The sequence below is a fragment of the Salvelinus sp. IW2-2015 genome, linkage group LG4p (genome assembly GCF_002910315.2).
Source record: "Salvelinus sp. IW2-2015 linkage group LG4p, ASM291031v2, whole genome shotgun sequence".
Classification (NCBI taxonomy): Eukaryota; Metazoa; Chordata; class Actinopteri; order Salmoniformes; family Salmonidae; genus Salvelinus; species Salvelinus sp. IW2-2015.
This window is the reverse complement of record NC_036841.1, coordinates 8,463,588-8,482,546: the sequence shown is the minus strand read 5'-3', so window position 1 is coordinate 8,482,546 and position 18,959 is coordinate 8,463,588. Positions and strand designations below refer to the sequence as shown.

Here is an 18,959-nt window from a genome sequence, read left to right as displayed (position 1 = left end):
CCACAGCCATTAAACTCTGTGTCATGACTCTCCTGGTTGAGGATCAAAGGCCTCAGATCAGCTTGGTAAATAGCTGACAACAACCAACTTCTCTTACCCACAGAAGAGGGGAAGGTGGGCCGGTTTTGACACTTTAACACTTGGTCGTAAATTAGGCAGGAGGAGAATCTCTCCCTTTGCTCCTCAGTATTTGGAAAGAAATGTGCTTTGTCTCCAGAAGACTTTTGCCACCAAAACCTTTTTGCCCAAAAAGTGACAAGTGGGAACATTATATCTAACATCTGAATGTTTGGAATGATCAGTGGGGACTTAAGATAGGAATGTGATTTTAGTCTTCTAATGAGATAATTGTTTTTCATATAAACTTCTGCCCAGTCAGTAGCCACGCCCCAAGTGAGCACAGACATCGTGTCGGCGTGATGGAACGACCCCTTTTTCCCTGAGGATAAAAAGCCTTGGTAACAAAATGTACAACAGACCCGAACATTGCCGGGTTGCTACTGGCATGTAAAGTGGTCGGGAGCTGAACCCTGAATAATCAACCTTGAGACCAGYAGACGTGAAGCGTGAGCTAAACTTTACAAACGGTTGGAAACTCAAAACGAGGTGAAGAAGATAAAAATGCATTAAAATCTCCAGTCTGCAGCTGGGCATGTAAAAGTGGTCCTAGAACTTTGACTAAAGACACGAGGTGGGAAAGAAGAAAAGCCAGGACAAGGACATTGAAGGACATTGCGACCTCTGGTGAAAAATCAGATCCTTACACCGATCGAGCCATTCCCCATAGAAGGATCGATTGGTTTCAACAGAGAGACAACAAACAAGGACATCTACACATAAATACATTACATATCTTACCCAAACGGGTGGCAGTTCGTGTGCAAGGAATAGGATTAATGTGAGAACAGTCCAAGAAYGTATCCACGATAAATGTCACTTTCTCCCTCTCTCCCTCTCTCTCTATTTTCCCCACCCCCTTCTCCATCTCTGTGTAACAAGCTGTCATATCTTGTCAGTCCACTAGGGACTTTTATTTCATGCAAGTGTGTACAGTCGTGGCCAAAAGTTGAGAGAATGACACAAGTATTAACTTTCACAAAGTCTGCTGCCTCAGTTTGTATGATGGAAATTTGCATATACTCCAGAATGTTATTAAGAGTGATAAGATGAATTGCAATTCATTGCAAAGTCCCTCTTTGCCATGCAAATGAACTGAATCCCCAAAAAACTTTTCCACTGCATTTCAGCCCTGCCACAAAAGGACCAGCTGACATCATGTCAGTGATTCTCTCATTAACACAGGTGTGAGTGTTGACGAGGACAAGGCTGGAGATCACTCTGTCATGCTGATTGAGTTCGAATAACAGACGGGAAGCTTCAAAAGGAGGGTGGTGCTTGGAATCATTGTTCTTCCTCTGTCAACCATGCTTACCTGCAAAGAAACACGTGGCGTTATCATTGCTTTGCACAAAAAGGGCTTCACAGGCAAGGATATTGCTGCCAGTAAGATTGCACCTAAATCAACCATTTAGTGGATYGTCAAGAACTTCAAGGAGAGCGGTTCAATTGYTGTGAAGAAGGCTTCAGGGCACCCAAGAAAGTCCAGCAAGGCCTCCCGGGTGGCGCAGTGGTCTAAGGCACTGCATCGCAGTGCTAGCTGTGCCACCAGAGATTCTGGGTTCGAGCCCAGGCTCTGTCGCAGCCGGCCGTGACCGGAAGGTCCATGGGGCACCGCCAGCGTCGTCCGGGTTATTACAAATTCTGACAAACTCCAAGCATTGATTATGCAAGAATGGGCTGCCATCAGTCAGGATGTGGCCCAGAAGTTAACTGACAGCATGCCAGGGCAGATTGCAGAGGTCTTGAAAAAAACACTGCAAATATTGACTCTTTGCATCAACTTCATGTAATTGTCAATAAAAGCCTTTGACACTTATGAAATACTTGTAATTATACTTCAGTATTCCATAGTAACATCTGACAAAAATATCTAAAGACACTGAAGCAGCAAACTGTGGAAATTAATATTTGTGTGATTCGGTATTACTATTTAGTTAGTTATTAAATAAACAATTAAATCAATTTGTGTAGTACTGAATAGTCAGAAAAGGCTGGGGTTCTTGCGGATTCAAGAAGCCTGCCGCGTTCCAAATGAGACTGATATGAGGTAATGATTAATAAGTGACTGTTATCGATATATATCTGGAGTTTAATTCAGGAGATGGTAACTTGTTAAACAACTTCTTCCGTGGTGCCCAAAATTCCTAATGAGTTAATTRTTACATGACTCATTTAAATGGGGTAACAATTAAACATAGTTAGTGGATTAAATAAATAACAGTCATCAGATTAATGAAGGTCACRTCACGACATCTGTAACTGTTTTAAAGTCACCATTGGTGAAATCSCTGAGCGGTTTCCTTCCTCCCCGGCAACTGAGTTAGTAAGGACACCTGTATCTTTGTAGTGACTGGGTATATTGATACACAATCCAAAGAAGAATTAATAACTTCACCATGCCCAAAGGGATATTCAATGTCTKCTTTTTTATACATTTTTTACCCATCTACCAAAAGGTGYCCTTTGTTGCGAGGTATTGAAAAACCTCTCTGGTCTTAGTTGAATCAGTATAATTCCCCTGCAGGTCAACCTCACTTACTGCGGAAGTGGTGGCGAACATGTACTTGTCCCGGAGCTGGAAGTTGTCCACTCTCTCTAGGATGACTCGGCGGTTCTGCTCACTCTGGAAGAAGTCGGTGCTGCTGAGGATGCTGGACACCCCCTGGGGCTCGTGCCTCTGGACCAGCACCGTGGTGGGGGAGTCGTACGGCTCCACACCCCTGGAAAGATGCAGAAAACGGCMGTAAGTGGGACATAGGTAGGGCCAAAAGTTTTTCTTTGTTGACCACGTGAACTGAACTGGAAGAATTTATTGGCCAAGGGCTTTGGAGTTCTTCCCATTCGGATAACATGRTCTGGACGTCTAACCCTAGCTAACCCTCCACACCCACGCCTTTAAATCATTAACAAATTGGTCAAATCCTTCCAAAGCAGGGCTTTATCTTTTATGGATGGGGTTTGAAAGGAAAATATATTTTTTTTATGTTTAAATGTGCCACTCGCCTGCCTAGGCCTACTTTACGTGGTGAGAGACACATGGCACTGAAAGTGTCGCAATCATCATCGTTATCAGATTGTTTTAGGCAAGTTTGTTGTTTTTGATGTGCTTGATAGACCTTTTCTCTGCAAACTCTGCGCATCTGGCACTCCAGGCAGGCTCAAGCAAACGTTCAAAGTATTTGAAAGATTTCAAACACTATTTGAACCCAGATCTGATTGATAGCAGGGTTCCAAATCCTTTAGGTGTTACCAGATTCATCAAGCCATTCACACATAGTGAGCCCCAAATAAAAATCTTGTAATCAGTCTCTCTCTTCCTCAGGGATCGTAGTTGCATTTTCTTTGCATTGTCATTCAATTACAAGGGCCAATCTAATCTATGTATTTAACTTGGAGAGGCAGGGGGTTAGCTGGCGAGCTGCATGCTTGGAAAGCAGACAGCAATCGGAAGACATTGTCTAGTGAGGGCCAGATGATGGAGGAGGCAGGCAGTCACAGGAAAACAGGAAGTAAACAGGAAATGAAGACACACACACACATCCCACCCATCCCTCTCACAGACCGATGCTTTAATGTTTTGCAGACAGTCTGGCACTCAACATCAACAATTGGTTATACTGATGACTGTACGTTCTGCCTCTCCTCACACAATCACAGAGGCATTGATCTTACCAGAAATAGGCCTTCACGTGCTCTTGGATCAACACCCACGTCTCTCCAAAATCGTCAGATTTCCATAGCTGCAAAAATAACAGAGGCGGGGGGTGGGGAGTAAATGTAGGTCAGGGGCTCATTTGCACATGTTGACTCCAGGCTGCATATAACTGGCAGAATGTTTGAGAGTTAACCGTTTTCCGTCATTTCTGTTAAGCTGAAACGTGAATAAGTAGTTAGGGAAAAATTCCACAAAATGTCCTCCGTATTGTGTTTTTCAGAGAGACAGTTTAGAATATGCAGCTGTGACATTTAATTACCATTTGCATTAAGAAATATTGGCTTTGTTTCTCTAGAACACTGTATTATAAACCAAATGCTGTGGGCTATAGTATGGTAATCCAGCATATGGAGTAGAGCCATTAGTCCACATAGACATCTAACCCCAAACAGAAATGGTGGCCACAGAGCTACAGGCAAAGCACTGATCATCATAATAGACACCTCCTGCACAAAGATCTCCATCATAAAAAGACTGTTGATCTCAAAGGACTTCCTGGTTACATAGAATTTATAAAACATGCTTACCTCTGCATGTTGTTAATCATCTACATTTCTGTCCGAGACCTTTTTTAAGAAGGTGAAGCAGCATTTCTATAGCAGTCAGTTGACTACCTGTTTGTTGGGGTGGGAGCTGTCATAGCCCAGGACCAGGTTGGCCCTCTTGCTGTGCAGCAGCAGATCTGTGGGCTTGAAGGGGATGGAGAACCCCTGGATGGTCTTGCAGAAGTCAAAGGAGTTCCAGAGGTAGCTGTTGGTGCTGTCTGCAAAGAGGTACTGGAACAAGAGAAGGACAAGACAGGCCAAGGTTAGGCTAAATACCCACTGAGGTCTGTTCATGAGTGTTACGGAATGTTAAGATAGAAATGTATTGTGAAGAATAGATAGGACATTCTTTCCTGTAGAACAGGGAATCATTCTCGCTCTATACATAGCATTTCTATTTGTACCTGCAACTTTCTAAACTGAATAAACCTGCTAAAACGTCAAGCCTGACTGATTTCAACAAATTAGAATAGTAAGAACCGGCCTAATATCTCACCTCCAAATATCTCTCGTCTAGCTATTTCAAAAGACTGTTTGCAAACACCCCCAAGAAATATTCAGAGATATTTAAATTGAAATGCCTAATTACAAATTCAGATTACGTAATTATACAGGAGCTAATCATCCCATTTTGTCGGTCCTTCCTTTGATCTATTTTTTTAACTGCCTTCCCAATAACTCCTATATTCTCAACAGCCTCCACTTGGAAACAGGACAAATACATTTTTACAAATTAGAAAAAAATAACAAAACAAGTATTATGTTATGTTACGGCAAGCCTATACTATGTTACGGCAAGCCTAAATAAGTTCAGGAGTAAAAATGTGCTGAACAAGTCATAAGTTGCATGGACTCACTCTGTGTGCAGTAATAATGTATAACATGATATTTGAATGACTACCTCATCTCTGTATTCCACACATACAGATCATTTTAAGGTCCCTCAGTCGATTAATGAATTTCAAACACAGATTCATACAAAAACACCAGAGAGGTTTTCCAATGCCTCGCAAAAACCTATTGGAAGATGGGTAAAAAAAAGCAGACATTGAATATCCCTTTGAGCATGGTGAAGTTGTTAATTACACTTTGGATGGCGTATCAACACACCCAGTCACTACAAAGACAGGCATCCTTCCTAAGTCAGTTGCCAGAGAGAAAGGAAACCACTCATGGATTCCACCATGAGGCCAATGGTGACTTTAATGGCTGTGATAGGAGAAAACAACATTGTAGTTACTCCACAATACTAACCTAAATGACAAAGGAGGAAGCCTGTACAGAATACATTTTCCAAAAGATTGCATCCTGTTTGCAATAAGGCACTAAAGTAAAACTGCAAAACATGTGGCAAAGAAATTAACTTTATGTCCTAAATACAAAGCGTTATGTTTGGGGTAAATCTAACACAACACATCACTGAGTACCGGTCTTCATATTTTCAAGCATGGTGGTGGCTGCATAATGTTATGGGTATGCTTGCCATTAGCAAGGACTATAGATTATTTTTTAGGTTACAAATCAAATGAAAAGAGCAAAGCACAGGCAAAATTCTAGAGGAAAACCTGGTTCAGTCTGCTTTCCAGACACTGGAAGACAAATTCACCTTTCAGAAGGACAATAACCAAACACACAAGGCCAAATATATACTTGATTTGCTTACCAAGAGGACATTGCATGTTCATGAGTGGTCAAGTTACAGCTTTGACTTAAAATCGTCTTGAAAATACACTGCTCAAAAAAATAAAGGGAACACTAAAATACATCCTAGATCTGAATGAATGAAACATTCTTATTAAATACTTTTTTCTTTACATAGTTGAATGTGCTGACTACAAAATCACACAAAAATTATCAATGGAAATCAAATTTATCAACCCATGGAGGTCTGGATTTGGAGTCACACTCAAAATTAAAGTGGAAAACCACACTACAGGCTGATCCACTTTGATGTAATGTCCTTAAAACAAGTCAAAATGAGGCTCAGTAGTGTGTGTGGCCTCCACGTGCCTGTATGACCTCCCTACAACGCCTGGGCATGCTCCTGATGAGGTGGCGGATGGTCTCCTGAGGGATCTCCTCCCGACCTGGACTAAAGCATCCGCCAACTCCTAGACAGTCTGTGGTGCAATGTGGCGTTGGTGGATGGAGCGAGACATGTAGTCCCAGATGTGCTCAATTGGATTCAGGTCTGGGGAACGGGCGGGTCAGTCCATAGCAACAATGCCTTCCTCTTGCAGGAACTGCTGACACACTCCAGCCACATGAGGTCTAGCATTGTCTTGCATTAGAAAGAACTCAGGGCCAACCGCACCAGCATATGGTCTCACAAGGGTCTGAGGATCTCATCTCGGTACCTAATGGCAGTCAGGCTACCTCTGGCGAGCACATGGAGGGCTGTGCGGCCCCCAAAGAAATGCCACCCCACACCATGACTGACCCACCGCCAAACCGGTCATGCTGGAGGATGTTGCAGGCAGCAGAACGTTCTCCACGGCGTCTCAGACTCTGTCACGTCTGTCACATGTGCGTGTGAACCTGCTTTCATCTGTGAAGAGCACAGGGCGCCAGTGGCGAATTTGCCAATCTTGGTGTTCTCTGGCAAATGCCAAACGTCCTGCACGGTGTTGGGCTGTAAGCACAACCCCCACCTGTAGACGTCGGCCCTCATACCACCCTCATGGAGTCTGTTTCTGACCGTTTGAGCAGACACATGCACATTAGTGGCCTGCTGGAGGTCATTTTGCAGGGCTCTGGCAGTGCTCCTCCTAATCCTCCTAGCACAAAGGCGGAGGTAGCGGTCCTGCTGCTGGGTTGTTGCCCTCCTACGGCCTCCTCCACGTCTCCTGATGTACTGGCCTGTCTCCTGGTAGCGCCTCCATGCTCTGGACACTACGCTGACAGACACAGCAAACCTTCTTGCCACAGCTCGCATTGATGTGCCATCCTGGATGACTGCACTACCTGAGCCACTTGTGTGGGTTGTAGACTCCGTCTCATGCTACCACTAGAGTGAAAGCACCGCCAGCATTCAAAAGTGACCAAAACATCTAGCCAAGGGAAGCATAGGAACTGAGAAGTGGTCTGTGGTCACCACCTGCAGAATCACTCCTTTATTGGGGGTGTCTTGCTAATTGCCTATAATTTCCACCTTTTGTCTATTCCATTTGCACAACAGCATGTGAAATTTATTGTCAATCAGTGTTGCTTCCTAAGTGGACAGTTTGATTTCACAGAAGTGTGATTGACTTGGAGTTACATTGTGTTGTTTAAGTGTTCCCTTTATTTTTTTGAGCAGTGTATAACATTCAAAATGAGTGAATCTTTCTTTTAAATAAGCAGATCCATAACCAGTCAGACCTAAGTGGTATTGTGGACAGAGAGGAACTGATCCTAGATCTGTACTCCTACTCTGAGAAGCTTGCTAAATACGGGCCCTGAATTCAAATGGGAAAGCCCACAGCTCAATGTGCAGATGAGAAGAAACCACTAATTTCCCATCGTAACCATCTCCATGATGTTGGGAACATGTTGCAGACTAAGAGGGTGGAATCCTCCGGCTGTTATCTGCTGTTATACCAGGCCGCCCTGCCTCGCTCTCTGGAGTTCACCTGTCTGCAGACTGATGGCCCAAGCCTGCAGGGCTCACAAGGCAGGCCACACGCGAATGCCTGCCTGCCTCCTAATGGAACAAACTGCGTTTACCATGCACCCTTACACCTTGCAATAACCTCCACTGGGCTGAGTGCCAGGGGGAACGGCTGGGGGCGGGGCCAGGGCTATGACTCACCGGCACACAATGAGACATAATCGAACACGGCACCGCACCAAACCTCAAGGCACTGCATCGAACAATCTCGAGCTCATGACTGATGACTACGCATGTACACAAGCACACACACACCCACTATACAGCTAAATCAACCCTAATAAACCACAAGCTCAATAATGTTATGCGCCTTGCGCTGGTTGTGCGGAGATGGGMGAACATACGAGAAAAAGCTATACACTCAAACTTTGAAAACATAATAAAACTCCTCTATCAGGGCAGTCTTCGATATAGAGAAAGGTCTAAATACAGTATGTCTTATTATCATACTGTACACTGAGTAGATAAAACATGACATAGACTGACCAGGTGAATCCAGGTGAAAGCTATGATCCCTAATTGATGTCACTTGTTAAATCCACTTCAATCAGTGTAGATGAAGGGGATGATACAGGTTAAAGAAGGATTTTTAAGCCTTGAGACAATTGAGACATGGATTGTGTGTGTGTCATTCAGAGGGTGAATGGGCAAGACTAAACATTTAAGGGCCTCTAAACGGGGTATGGTAGTAGGTGCCAGGAGCACCGGTTTGAGTGTGTCGAGAACTGCAACACTGCTGGGTTTTTCATGCTCAACAGTTTCCTGTGTGTATCAAGAATGGTCCACCACCCAAAGGACATCCAGCCAAATTGACAATTGTGGGAAGCATTGGAGACAACATGGGCCAGCATTCCTGTGGAACACTTTAGACACCTTGTAGAGTCCATACCCCGACAAATTGAGGCTGTTCTGAGGGCCAAAGGGGWKGTGACTCAATATTATGAAGGTGTTCCTAATGCTTCGTACACTCAGTGTACGTACCTCTATGGTCTTCAGCCACTTACCCTCTTATTGTCAGCGGGGCTGTGGTAGAACTGGGAGATGACCTGCTTGTTCCCCTCTTTCTCAATCCCCCCACTCAGCTGAAACCTCTCGGAGATGGGGGAGAAGCTGGTTCCATAGTCGTAAGAGACGTACACCTACCATGTGACAGAGGAGAGAGGAACGAGATGAAAACATGGAAGTCACGGTACATGGTAAACAAATGAAATCCACTATCACTGTACTTGTTGTTGTGATGCTTTTTGGACAGGAAAAATGCTTTTTGATGAAGGACACATTTCTTGTAGAGGACAAAATAATTTTAGAATGGGTGTATTGGGAGGGAGGCCATTAACTGACTCATCAAAGCATTTAGGCAGTAGCTAGACTTTCCAGCTACAGACTTTATCTACGGAGAGAAACACAATACTTGGGAAAAAGCTTTATCCATGTTAAGTGACTAGAGAGTTTAGTGTTCCGTTCTGTTCCCTCCTGTCCTGCAGATTCTACCAAAGACAATACACGAGTGAGGTCAGAGCTCTCAGATTCCCGTCAGAATGCCAGAGACCAAGGAGCTCAGACCACAGAGAACAGCACAAAGACCACTGAATCCACAATGCTGGCTGGAAGTTATATCGAGGAGCGTACTGAACTGGGAGCGGAGAGAGACACAAAACTAACAATTCTTGTACAAATAAACTGTCATTCACCAGTGGTATCTCTCCGGTTTATTATCAACCACTTTTTTTTTGCAAATGGCATTACATCTTAAGTTAACCCCTTGAGGAGCGCGGGAGGTCCTTCTTACACTGTGCACAAAAGCAGTGGGAGGTGCTTGGGTTACTGTAAGCTGAGTGTGAGTAACAGGCAGGAAAGGGAGCTGATATCATCAAAAGCAGACAGAGTAGAGAGAGAACTATTTTGGTGGTGTAACAGATGGAGGGATTCATCCGTGGCTCAGTGAATCTGATCTGTGAGAGGAGTGGAGAGGAAGCACACGGCCAGCACAGGCCATGGCGCCATCTCCTCAGCAGAGTGGAACAGGTCCGGGCCCCGCAGCACTGACAACACGTGGCCTGTCACTGTCACTGACCAGATGGGCGCCCACGCACACACACACACAACGCACATGCATGCGTGCACGCACGCACACAAACACACATGGATACACAAAGACAACATTACAGTCAAACTGTGGTTAACACAGCACTACCATTTCTGCCATGGTAACTCGAACAAAGGAGTCTACATTTGAATGGCAGAATCCTATGGGTGTTATCTGAATAGAGGGCAATGTGAATTGAGAGGGAAGAAGATTCAGAAGCGGTTAATTAAAAACAACATGCAGGCGTTAGGCTATGTAGTGGTGGATAGGTTCATGGATATGTTTGTTTCGTGCGATTGTGGATCACCATCCCACACAGAAGGTATGTTACTGTACTTACAGGAAATGTAGGCTACTACATTAGTGTACTCATGGGAAGTGTACTACTGTATGCGCAGGAAGTGTACTACTGTGTACTCACCGAGCTAGTCTTGGGACCTGCGGCTCCGACACTGTCTCTGGCCAACGCCACGATGACATTGCTCTTCTCCCCGGCCCAGTGCACCACCATCTGGTTATGGGAATCGTTCAGGTTGGCCTGCAAAGAAAAGAACAGTCTCTCAACTGACCTGTTGTATTTTTGTTCTGTTTGGTCAAAATGCAGCTCAACTCAGAGTCCAATGAATGAAGCAACTATCTGATCAATTACAGAGGCTTTTATATCTGATAAACATCCTTGGACCATATCAAATGTGTTATGAAATGCTATTATCAGCTAGACATTGTAATGATTTTGCTGGGTTCGCAGCACCTGCTTAGCTGGTAGAAAGGTTGTGTGAAAGGTTGCTGTACCTTGCCTGGCTGTGTCCGGTGTATTGAACAGGGCTGTTGTGCTTTTCTTTATTCATCCTTCTAACCAGTTAAGCTCACTGGCGCACGTTACTACGGCAACGGACTTTGTGGTCTTATTGTTATGACCTTGTGAGGAGCACCTGGCTAAAGGCTCCTATCTGTGTGTGTGTGTGTGTGTGTGTGTGTGTGTGTGTGAGTGAGAGAGACAGTGAGCGAGAGAACAAGCAGTGAGCAGCTTTACCTCACATCGCCCACTTTGAGGCCTTCACTGTGTCCATTGAAACAACACAATGCTGCTACTAAGTGCTTGTGGTAGATGTAGTAGTGTAAAAGCAGAAGGCACAGCTCAAACAAACACTAACGCTCCATTGGTGCAGCTCTGACATTAAGATCTGTGAAGTGTGAGTCCACAAAAAGTATGTCATTTTAATTCCCACTGCCTTTGCCTCTCTTCTGAGCGCTCCTCTCTCTCATTCTTAATTTATCATTCTGCAGGGGGCTGTGGCTCTTTAAAAAGCTTGGTTTTCTCCCTTTACTACAGTATTTCTACAGACTTGTACTGTTGACAACACAAAGACTGTAATTTCTGTCTAAATGATGAACAGACGTTCCTCTTTTTTCAGTGGTAACTTTACACCAACTATTGGTACTGCGGCTTGTAGACTTAGTAATGGAATGTGATTTCTGCCGCAAATTGCTACAAAACAGCCTACAAGAGTTTGTTGTGTGTGTATAAGCATGATTTCAGCAGGAACATTGTAATAAGGTAACTCATTCCATGTAATAACATTCTCATTCCCTGAGATCAGAGTTCCAAAATAGTAGAAGAACACTTCTACTAACTGGACTTCTCTAATAAGAAACGCTCATTCAGAACGTTTTAAAACATTTCACTATGGTGGGCCCTACTGAACACATCCCAGGAGGTCAGCTGAGTCAAAGGCAAGGCCGTCTTCAAGGCTGAGATGACTCTGCGGTAAATCTCAGAGCCTTTTAAGCCTCATTACCCGCAGACCATGTAAAGGGGTGCTGGTGTGGTCCTCCTGACACAGCTGAATCAGGAGAGTGATGGCACTGGTAAACTGCTGCAAATGGCATTGTGAGACACAATCTATTAATCTTGCCGAGCTCGATAACAAATCAACCATTAACAGGTAATGATGTGAGCGTCACTCAAACCATCTCCAGCTACGTGAAGCATTGGACTATGCTTGGGGTTAGGGCCTCAAACTCACTGTTGTCCGTTTGGTCCCAAAAGTTCTGGCTACCATTCGCTAAATCTCATAATACAGCCTTTAGGGTAGATGGGACTGACTGTAACTGCCTTCTATTTAGATTTGTGATTAATTAATAATAGGTCTAATCATTGTGTTTTTAAAGTCTTTGTGTGTAGACATTTTGGGCTACCTCGAGCACAATGACATCTCCTATTGCCTGTGGTCTTGCAAGTGATTGACGTTATTACCAAAGACAGTACAGCATGAAGAGGCTATAACTGCTTCTCCAAAATAAATCCCTGATCACACTTGTAGGCGATGTCATGGCGACGTTGGCGAGCAAAGCTCATGCGTAGAAACACGTAATCGGGTTGAATGGTCGTCTCGTGACAAACTGCACATGTGCAGGCCCTCAAATCAAAGGCACTCCTTCGATATAAAGTTGTTTTTGATGAAAATTAAAACGTGTCAGTTTGTCACTTTCATAAGGTTGGAGTAATAACATTTAGCTACTTAAGACATTGGCTTGGATCTAGGTTTTGCCTTTAGATTGAGAAAATTAACGAGTAAGGAAGACATTTTCACTTCTCTCATTGACTTCTCAAACCCCAAATACCAGCCTGGTCTGTTTGGTCTGTTTCGCAAGCGTTCCCGGAAGTCTCTGATGTCACAGAGGCCTTGAAGTAAATGTTGGGCCTGAAAATGTGCCTAACTTTGATAATAGCATCCTGTTTAACACTGCCAAATGATTTTAAGCATAGATAGTCATGATTGCTAGTATGATAGTTAGAGGATAGAAAGTTGCAAAGAAAGAAGTGACCCAGTACATACAAAGTGACCCAGTACATACATAGGCAACCAGCAGTCTTCACCAAGCAAGTCCCAGGGATTCTAACAATACAAATTCCTTTGCATTAGTGCATTGACGTAAGCTCTGGTATCACCAGACAAGCCCAAAATTATTCAACACCAAGTCAGGAAGAACGCAGGCCTATTTCTCCTTTATTTATTTACTTGTTTTTTATAGACTCGGCCAAACCTTGAAGGAAACCTTGAAGGATCAGTAAATTAATCTGTCCATAGGTCACGGCTCATGCTCCTTTTGCACTAACCGGACGAAGCTAGATTAATATCAGTTGCAAAACATCATCAGTATGGAAAAGGAAGTATGCAAACCATGCTTTACAAAAGCCAGGAGACGCTTTCGTTGTACCAAAAACAACATTCTCTCCTTTTCTCTTCTCATGTAACCTCCCTCATAACCTCATGGTTGTGTTCAGTGGAGAGAAATTGATTTGAAACGAGTGAAACAGGGAGGTTGGCTAATACCTGAACTTGTCCAAGAAACACTCATTTTCGTTTACCGCGGCAAAACGGTTTTGTGCCCTACTAAACGCGACCCTGGTGCTACTCCGTCAATCTGTTTCCTCAACAACAAGAAAATAACAAAATCCAGTAAAACAGGGTGAGTATACATCTCCCCCATCATGTTCTCCTTCATTATTCAAGAGAGCATAATGAACCACTGCTGAAAGAGTATCACTGTTGGAGCGGCACTGGACCGCCGATGATAAATTAGCATTTTTAAACTACCAGCATGTATTTTTGGCTGGATGCAGCACAATCGAGCCACTGTCCTCTGTGACTGTCATGCCACACATTATTTTAATTTTTTTTATATACATATACACACTGGATGAAGGCCAACTAGCTGCGACAGGACCTGATATAAATGTGTTATAGGCTAGTTGTTTATCTCCCCATAGTGTAGTCTGGGCTCGGCTATGTTATATAAAAGGGCTGCCCTGCTCTGTGGAATCTCTGAAGTGGGCTCCTTGACAGAGACTAGAGAGTCCTTCTTCACAAGGCTGAATGATAAGTGGGTTAACATGGCAGATCATGCTGAATGTCTCAATGCTGTAGCCAGCCAGCAAAACATTAGTGAGTGCCTGGCACATTCTTTTGGGGTAAAATGGGAGAAACAAGCTTGAAGTGAGACTTGAAGTGAATTTGGTGTGTGTGCGTACACATTTAACTATACTTGTGAGTACCAGAAGTATTCACAAGAATAGTAAACCAACACAAATTCAGAGAAGTGAGGAAATTTTGCAGATCCACAATTTTAGGCATAGGGGTTATGTTTAGGGTTCGAATTTGGGTTAGGGGTTAAGGTTAGGGTCAGGGAAAATAGGATATTGAATGGGAATCAATTGTTGGTCCAAAAAAAGTAAGATATATAGTACCAGTCAAAAGTTTGGATACACCTACTCATTCAAAGATATTCTTTATTTTACTATTTTCTACATTGTAGAATAATAGTGAAGAAATCAAAACTAATCAAAACACATATGGCATCATGTAGTAACCAAAATAAAATGTTATACAAATAAAAATATATTTTATATTTGAGAATCTACAAAGTAGCCACCCTTTGCCTTGACTACCGCTTTGCACACTCTTGGTATTCTCTCAACCATCTTCACGAGGTAGACACCTGGAATGCATTTCAATTAACAGGTGTGCCTTGTTAAAAGTAAATCTGTGGAATTTCTATCCAACTTAATGCGTTTGAGCCAATCAGTTGTAACAAGGTAGGGGTTGGGGTGGTGTACAGAAGATGGTATTTTACCAAATAGGGCTATGTCAATATTATGGCAAGAACAGCTCAAAAAAGCAAAGAGAAACAACAGTCCATCATTACTTTAAGACATGAAGGTCATTCAATTCAGAAAATTTCAAGAACTTTGAAAGTTTCTTCAAGTGCAGTCGCAAAATCCATCAAGCACTATGTTGAAACTGGCTCTCATGATGACCAGCCACAGGAAAGGAAGACCAAGAGTTACCTCTGCTGCAGAAGTTTATTAGAGTTAACTGCACCTCAGATTGCAGCCCAAATAAATGCTTCACAGTGTTCAAGTAACAGACACAGCTCAACATCAAAATGTTCAGAGGAGACTGTTAAATCAGGCCTTCGTGGCCAAATTGCTGCAAAGAAACCACTACTAAAGGACACCAATAAGAATAAGAGACTTGCTTGGTCCAAGCAACACGAGCAATGGACATTAGACCAGTGGAAATGTCTAATGTCCATTTGTCTGATGAGTCCAAAATTGCGATTTTTGGTTCCAACTGCCGTGTCATTGTGAGACGCAGAGTAGGTGAACGGATGATCTCTGCATGTGTGGTTCCCACCGCGAAGCATGGAGGTGTGATGGTGTGCATTCTGCAGCGATACGCTTAACCATCTGGTTTGCGCTTAGTGGAACTATAATTTGTTTTTCAAGAGGCCAGTGACCCAAAACTCACCACCAGGCTGTGTAAGGGCTATTGACCAAGGAGAGTACTGATGGAGTGCAGCATCAGATGCCCTGGCCTCCAATCACCCAACCTCAACCCAATTAAGATGGTTTGGGATGAGTTGGACCGCAGAGTGAACGGAAAGCAGCCAACAAGTGCTCAGCATACGTGGGAACTCCTTCAAGACTGTTGGAAAAGCATTCCTCATTAAACTGGTTGAGAGAATGCCAAGAGTATGAAAAGCTGTCATGAAGGCAAACGGTGGCTACTTTGAAGAATCAAAAATATATTTTGATTTGTTTAACACTTTTTTGGTTACCACATGATTCCATGTGTGTTATTTCATAGTTGTGATTTCTTCACTATTATTCTTTCTACAAATGTAGAAAACAGTAAAAACAAAAGAAAAACCCTGGAATGAGTAGGTGTGTCCAAACTTTGGACTGGTACTGTAGCTGTGTGTGTGTGGTATGTTCGTTCCTTGGGAGGTTAAGTTGGTTCAGCACAAACATTCATTCAGCTCCAGGTGATTTATAGTAGAGTTGAAGTCGGAAGTTTACATACATTTAGGTTGGAGTCATTAAAACTTGTTTTTCAACCACTCCACAAATTTCTTGATAACAAACTATAGTTTTGGCAAGTCGGTTAGGACATCTACTTTGTGCATGACACAAGTAATTTTTCCAACAATTGTTTACAGACAGATTATTTCACTCTATCACAATTCCACTGGGTCAGAAGTTTACATACACGAAGTTGACTGTGCCTTTAAACAGTTTGGAAAATTCCAGAAAATGATGTCATGGCTTTAGAAGCTTCTGATAGGATAATTGACATCATTTGAGTCAATTGGAGGTGTACCTGTGGATGTATTTCAAGGCCTACCTTCAAACCCACTGCCTCTTTGGGAAAATGGGAAAGAAAATCAGCCAAGACCTCAGAATAAAAATTGTAGACCTCCACAAGTCTGGTTCATCCTTGGGAGAAATTTCCAAACGCCTGAAGGTACCACGTTCATCTGTACAAACAATAGCACGCAAGTAAAAACACCATGAGACCACACAGCCGTCATACCGCTCAGGAAGGAGACGCGTTCTGTCTCCTAGAGATGAACGTACTTTGGTGCGAAAAGTGCAAATCAATCCCAGAACAGCAGCAAAAGKACCCTGTGAAGATGCTGGAGGAAACAGGTACAAAAGTATCTACATCCACAGTAAAACGAGTCCTATATCAACATAATCTGAAAGGCCGCTCAGCAAGGAAGAAGCCACTGCTCCAAAACCACCATAAAAAGCCAGACTACGGTTTGTAACTGCACATGGRAGCAAAGATAGTACTTTTTGGAGAAATGTCCTCTGGTCTGATGAAACAAAAATAGAACTGTTTGGTCATAATGACCCTCATTATGTTTGGAGGGAAAAGTGAAACGCTTACAAGATGAAGAACACCATCCCAACCGTGAAGCACGGTGGTGACAGCTTCATGTTGTGGGGGTGCTTTGCTGCAGGAGAGACTGGTGCACTTCACAAAATAGATGGCATCATGAGGATGGAAAATTATGTGGATATATTGAAGCAACATCTCAAGACATCAGTCAGGAAGTTGGAGCTTGGTCTCAAATGGGTCTTCCAAATGGAAAATGGCCCCAAACATACTTCCAAAGTTGTGGCAAAATGGCTTAAGGACAACAAAGGCAAGGTATTGGAGTGGCCATCACAAAGCCCTGACCTCAATCCTATAGAAAATTTGTGGGTTGAACTGAAAAAGCGTGTGCGAGCAAGGAGGCCTACAAAGCTGACTCAGTTACACCAGCTATGTCAGGAGGAATGGGCCAAAATTGACCCAACTTATTGTGGGAAGCTTGTGGAAGGCTATCCTGAAACGTTTGACCCAAGTTAAACAATTTAAAGGCAATGCTACCAAATACTAATTGAGTGTATGTAAACTTCTGACCCACGGCGTATGTGTTGAAAGAAATAAAAGCTGAAATAAATAAATCTCTACTATTATTCTGACATTTCACATTCTTTTAAAAAAAGTGGTGATCCTAACTGACCTAAGACAGGTAATTTTTACTCTGATTAAATGTCAGGAATTGTGAAAAAYGGAGTTTAAATGTATTTGGCTAAGGTATATGTAAACTTCCGACTTCAACTGGCCTTCATCCTTCATCTGACCTTGACAGACTAGTGTGCTGAAATGCAGCTCACACACACACACACCAGAGCATTGAAAATGCCCTTTTTGACATAGCTTTTCCACATCTGTATTGTTCACCTTCTTTACTGCAACTTGCAGTGAATTCACACCAACTTCTAACTGTAAGTGAGTGTGAGTGTTAAGGGTCAAAAACTAGTCTATGGTTTTAGTCCTGAGCGGATCTGTCAGACTGTAGTAAATTATATACAAACGAAACCAATGAAATGGATGAAGGGGACCACGCTGGCATAGCTTGCCAATGCTTGTTCTCTCGCTCGCTGTCTCACACACACATCGATAGGCCGAAATAATGAATGAGCAACAAGGTGTCCAATACAACTGCAGATATTCAACCATAATTCCTTCATTACGATCAAAGATGATCAGGATTCTGATTGTTTACCAGAGCACTTATTTTTCACCGGCACTCGCTTCGCTGCAGTTAGCAAACAGTAATTGTTCTACTACATTAGGCCTGATCTCTTGAAACTCAACACATAACTGCAAACATATGTATCCTCCTTGCTCACACAGGCTCATAGAAGTAGGCTAGATGACATGCATCAGAACAAGTCCAGGCACCAGACAAGTCTAGTCAAATGTATTCATCAAGGCTCCTTACGTGTGACATTATGACCACTATTTAATGAGGAAAATGAGTACAGCCAAGCATTCCCCAAGCCAGACCAAACATCACCATGGCACTCAAATAGTGTTCTTATGCACAAACCCCGTTTGATATGTTTACTATGTGTCCTGTGGCAGGGAACCAGATCCTGCTTGCAGTACACCTTCAGAGTGTGTCATGTTATTTCCCTGGAGATGTTTGTGAACTGTGGGAAACCATTTACTGGATAGATTGAGCAACTTCAGGGGAGTGTTCAGTAAGGCACGCCCTAGCAAAACAAAATCACTATTGGACAAGTTCAGGTATGACTTCCGCGTTTCACTCTGTTACAAGACGTTCTGTCTCTGCTGAACACAAACGAGACGCTAGACTAGAGGCTTGGCTCTCTTGTTTGTTTTGAGTGAGAATCTCAACTGGCAGATGCTCAAGACAGGTTTCAGTCACACTTCGCGCTTGAATTTCACAATCGATGCTGCCTACACCGCAAGTCAAATCAAATCAAAATTGTATTTTTCACATGTGCCAAATACAACAGGTGTAGTACACCTTAACGTGAAATGCTTACTTACAAGCCCTTAACCAACAATGCAGTTAAGAAAATAAACTAAAGAAAATATTTACTAAATAAACTAAAGCATAATTTTTGTAGTTTTTTTAAGTAACAAAATAACTATAATGGGGCTATATACAGGGGGTACCGGTACCGAGTCA

The 18,959-nt window shown here is 43.0% G+C and overlaps 1 protein-coding gene across 2 annotated transcripts in view; it reads right to left on the bottom strand.

Moving 5' to 3' along the window:
- sorl1 (sortilin-related receptor, L(DLR class) A repeats containing) overlaps positions 1–18,959 on the bottom strand; it is a 63,890-nt gene that overhangs the window by 41,590 nt on the left and 3,341 nt on the right. For both annotated transcript variants that reach the window (XM_023981625.2, XM_023981634.2), the window contains exons 2-6: positions 10,537–10,653; positions 9,034–9,168; positions 4,450–4,611; positions 3,793–3,860; positions 2,660–2,840 (exon numbers count right to left, since the gene is read on the bottom strand). In XM_023981625.2, coding sequence (XP_023837393.1) covers positions 2,660–2,840; positions 3,793–3,860; positions 4,450–4,611; positions 9,034–9,168; positions 10,537–10,653 — 663 coding nt within the window. The remainder of the gene's footprint in view (positions 1–2,659; positions 2,841–3,792; positions 3,861–4,449; positions 4,612–9,033; positions 9,169–10,536; positions 10,654–18,959) is intronic.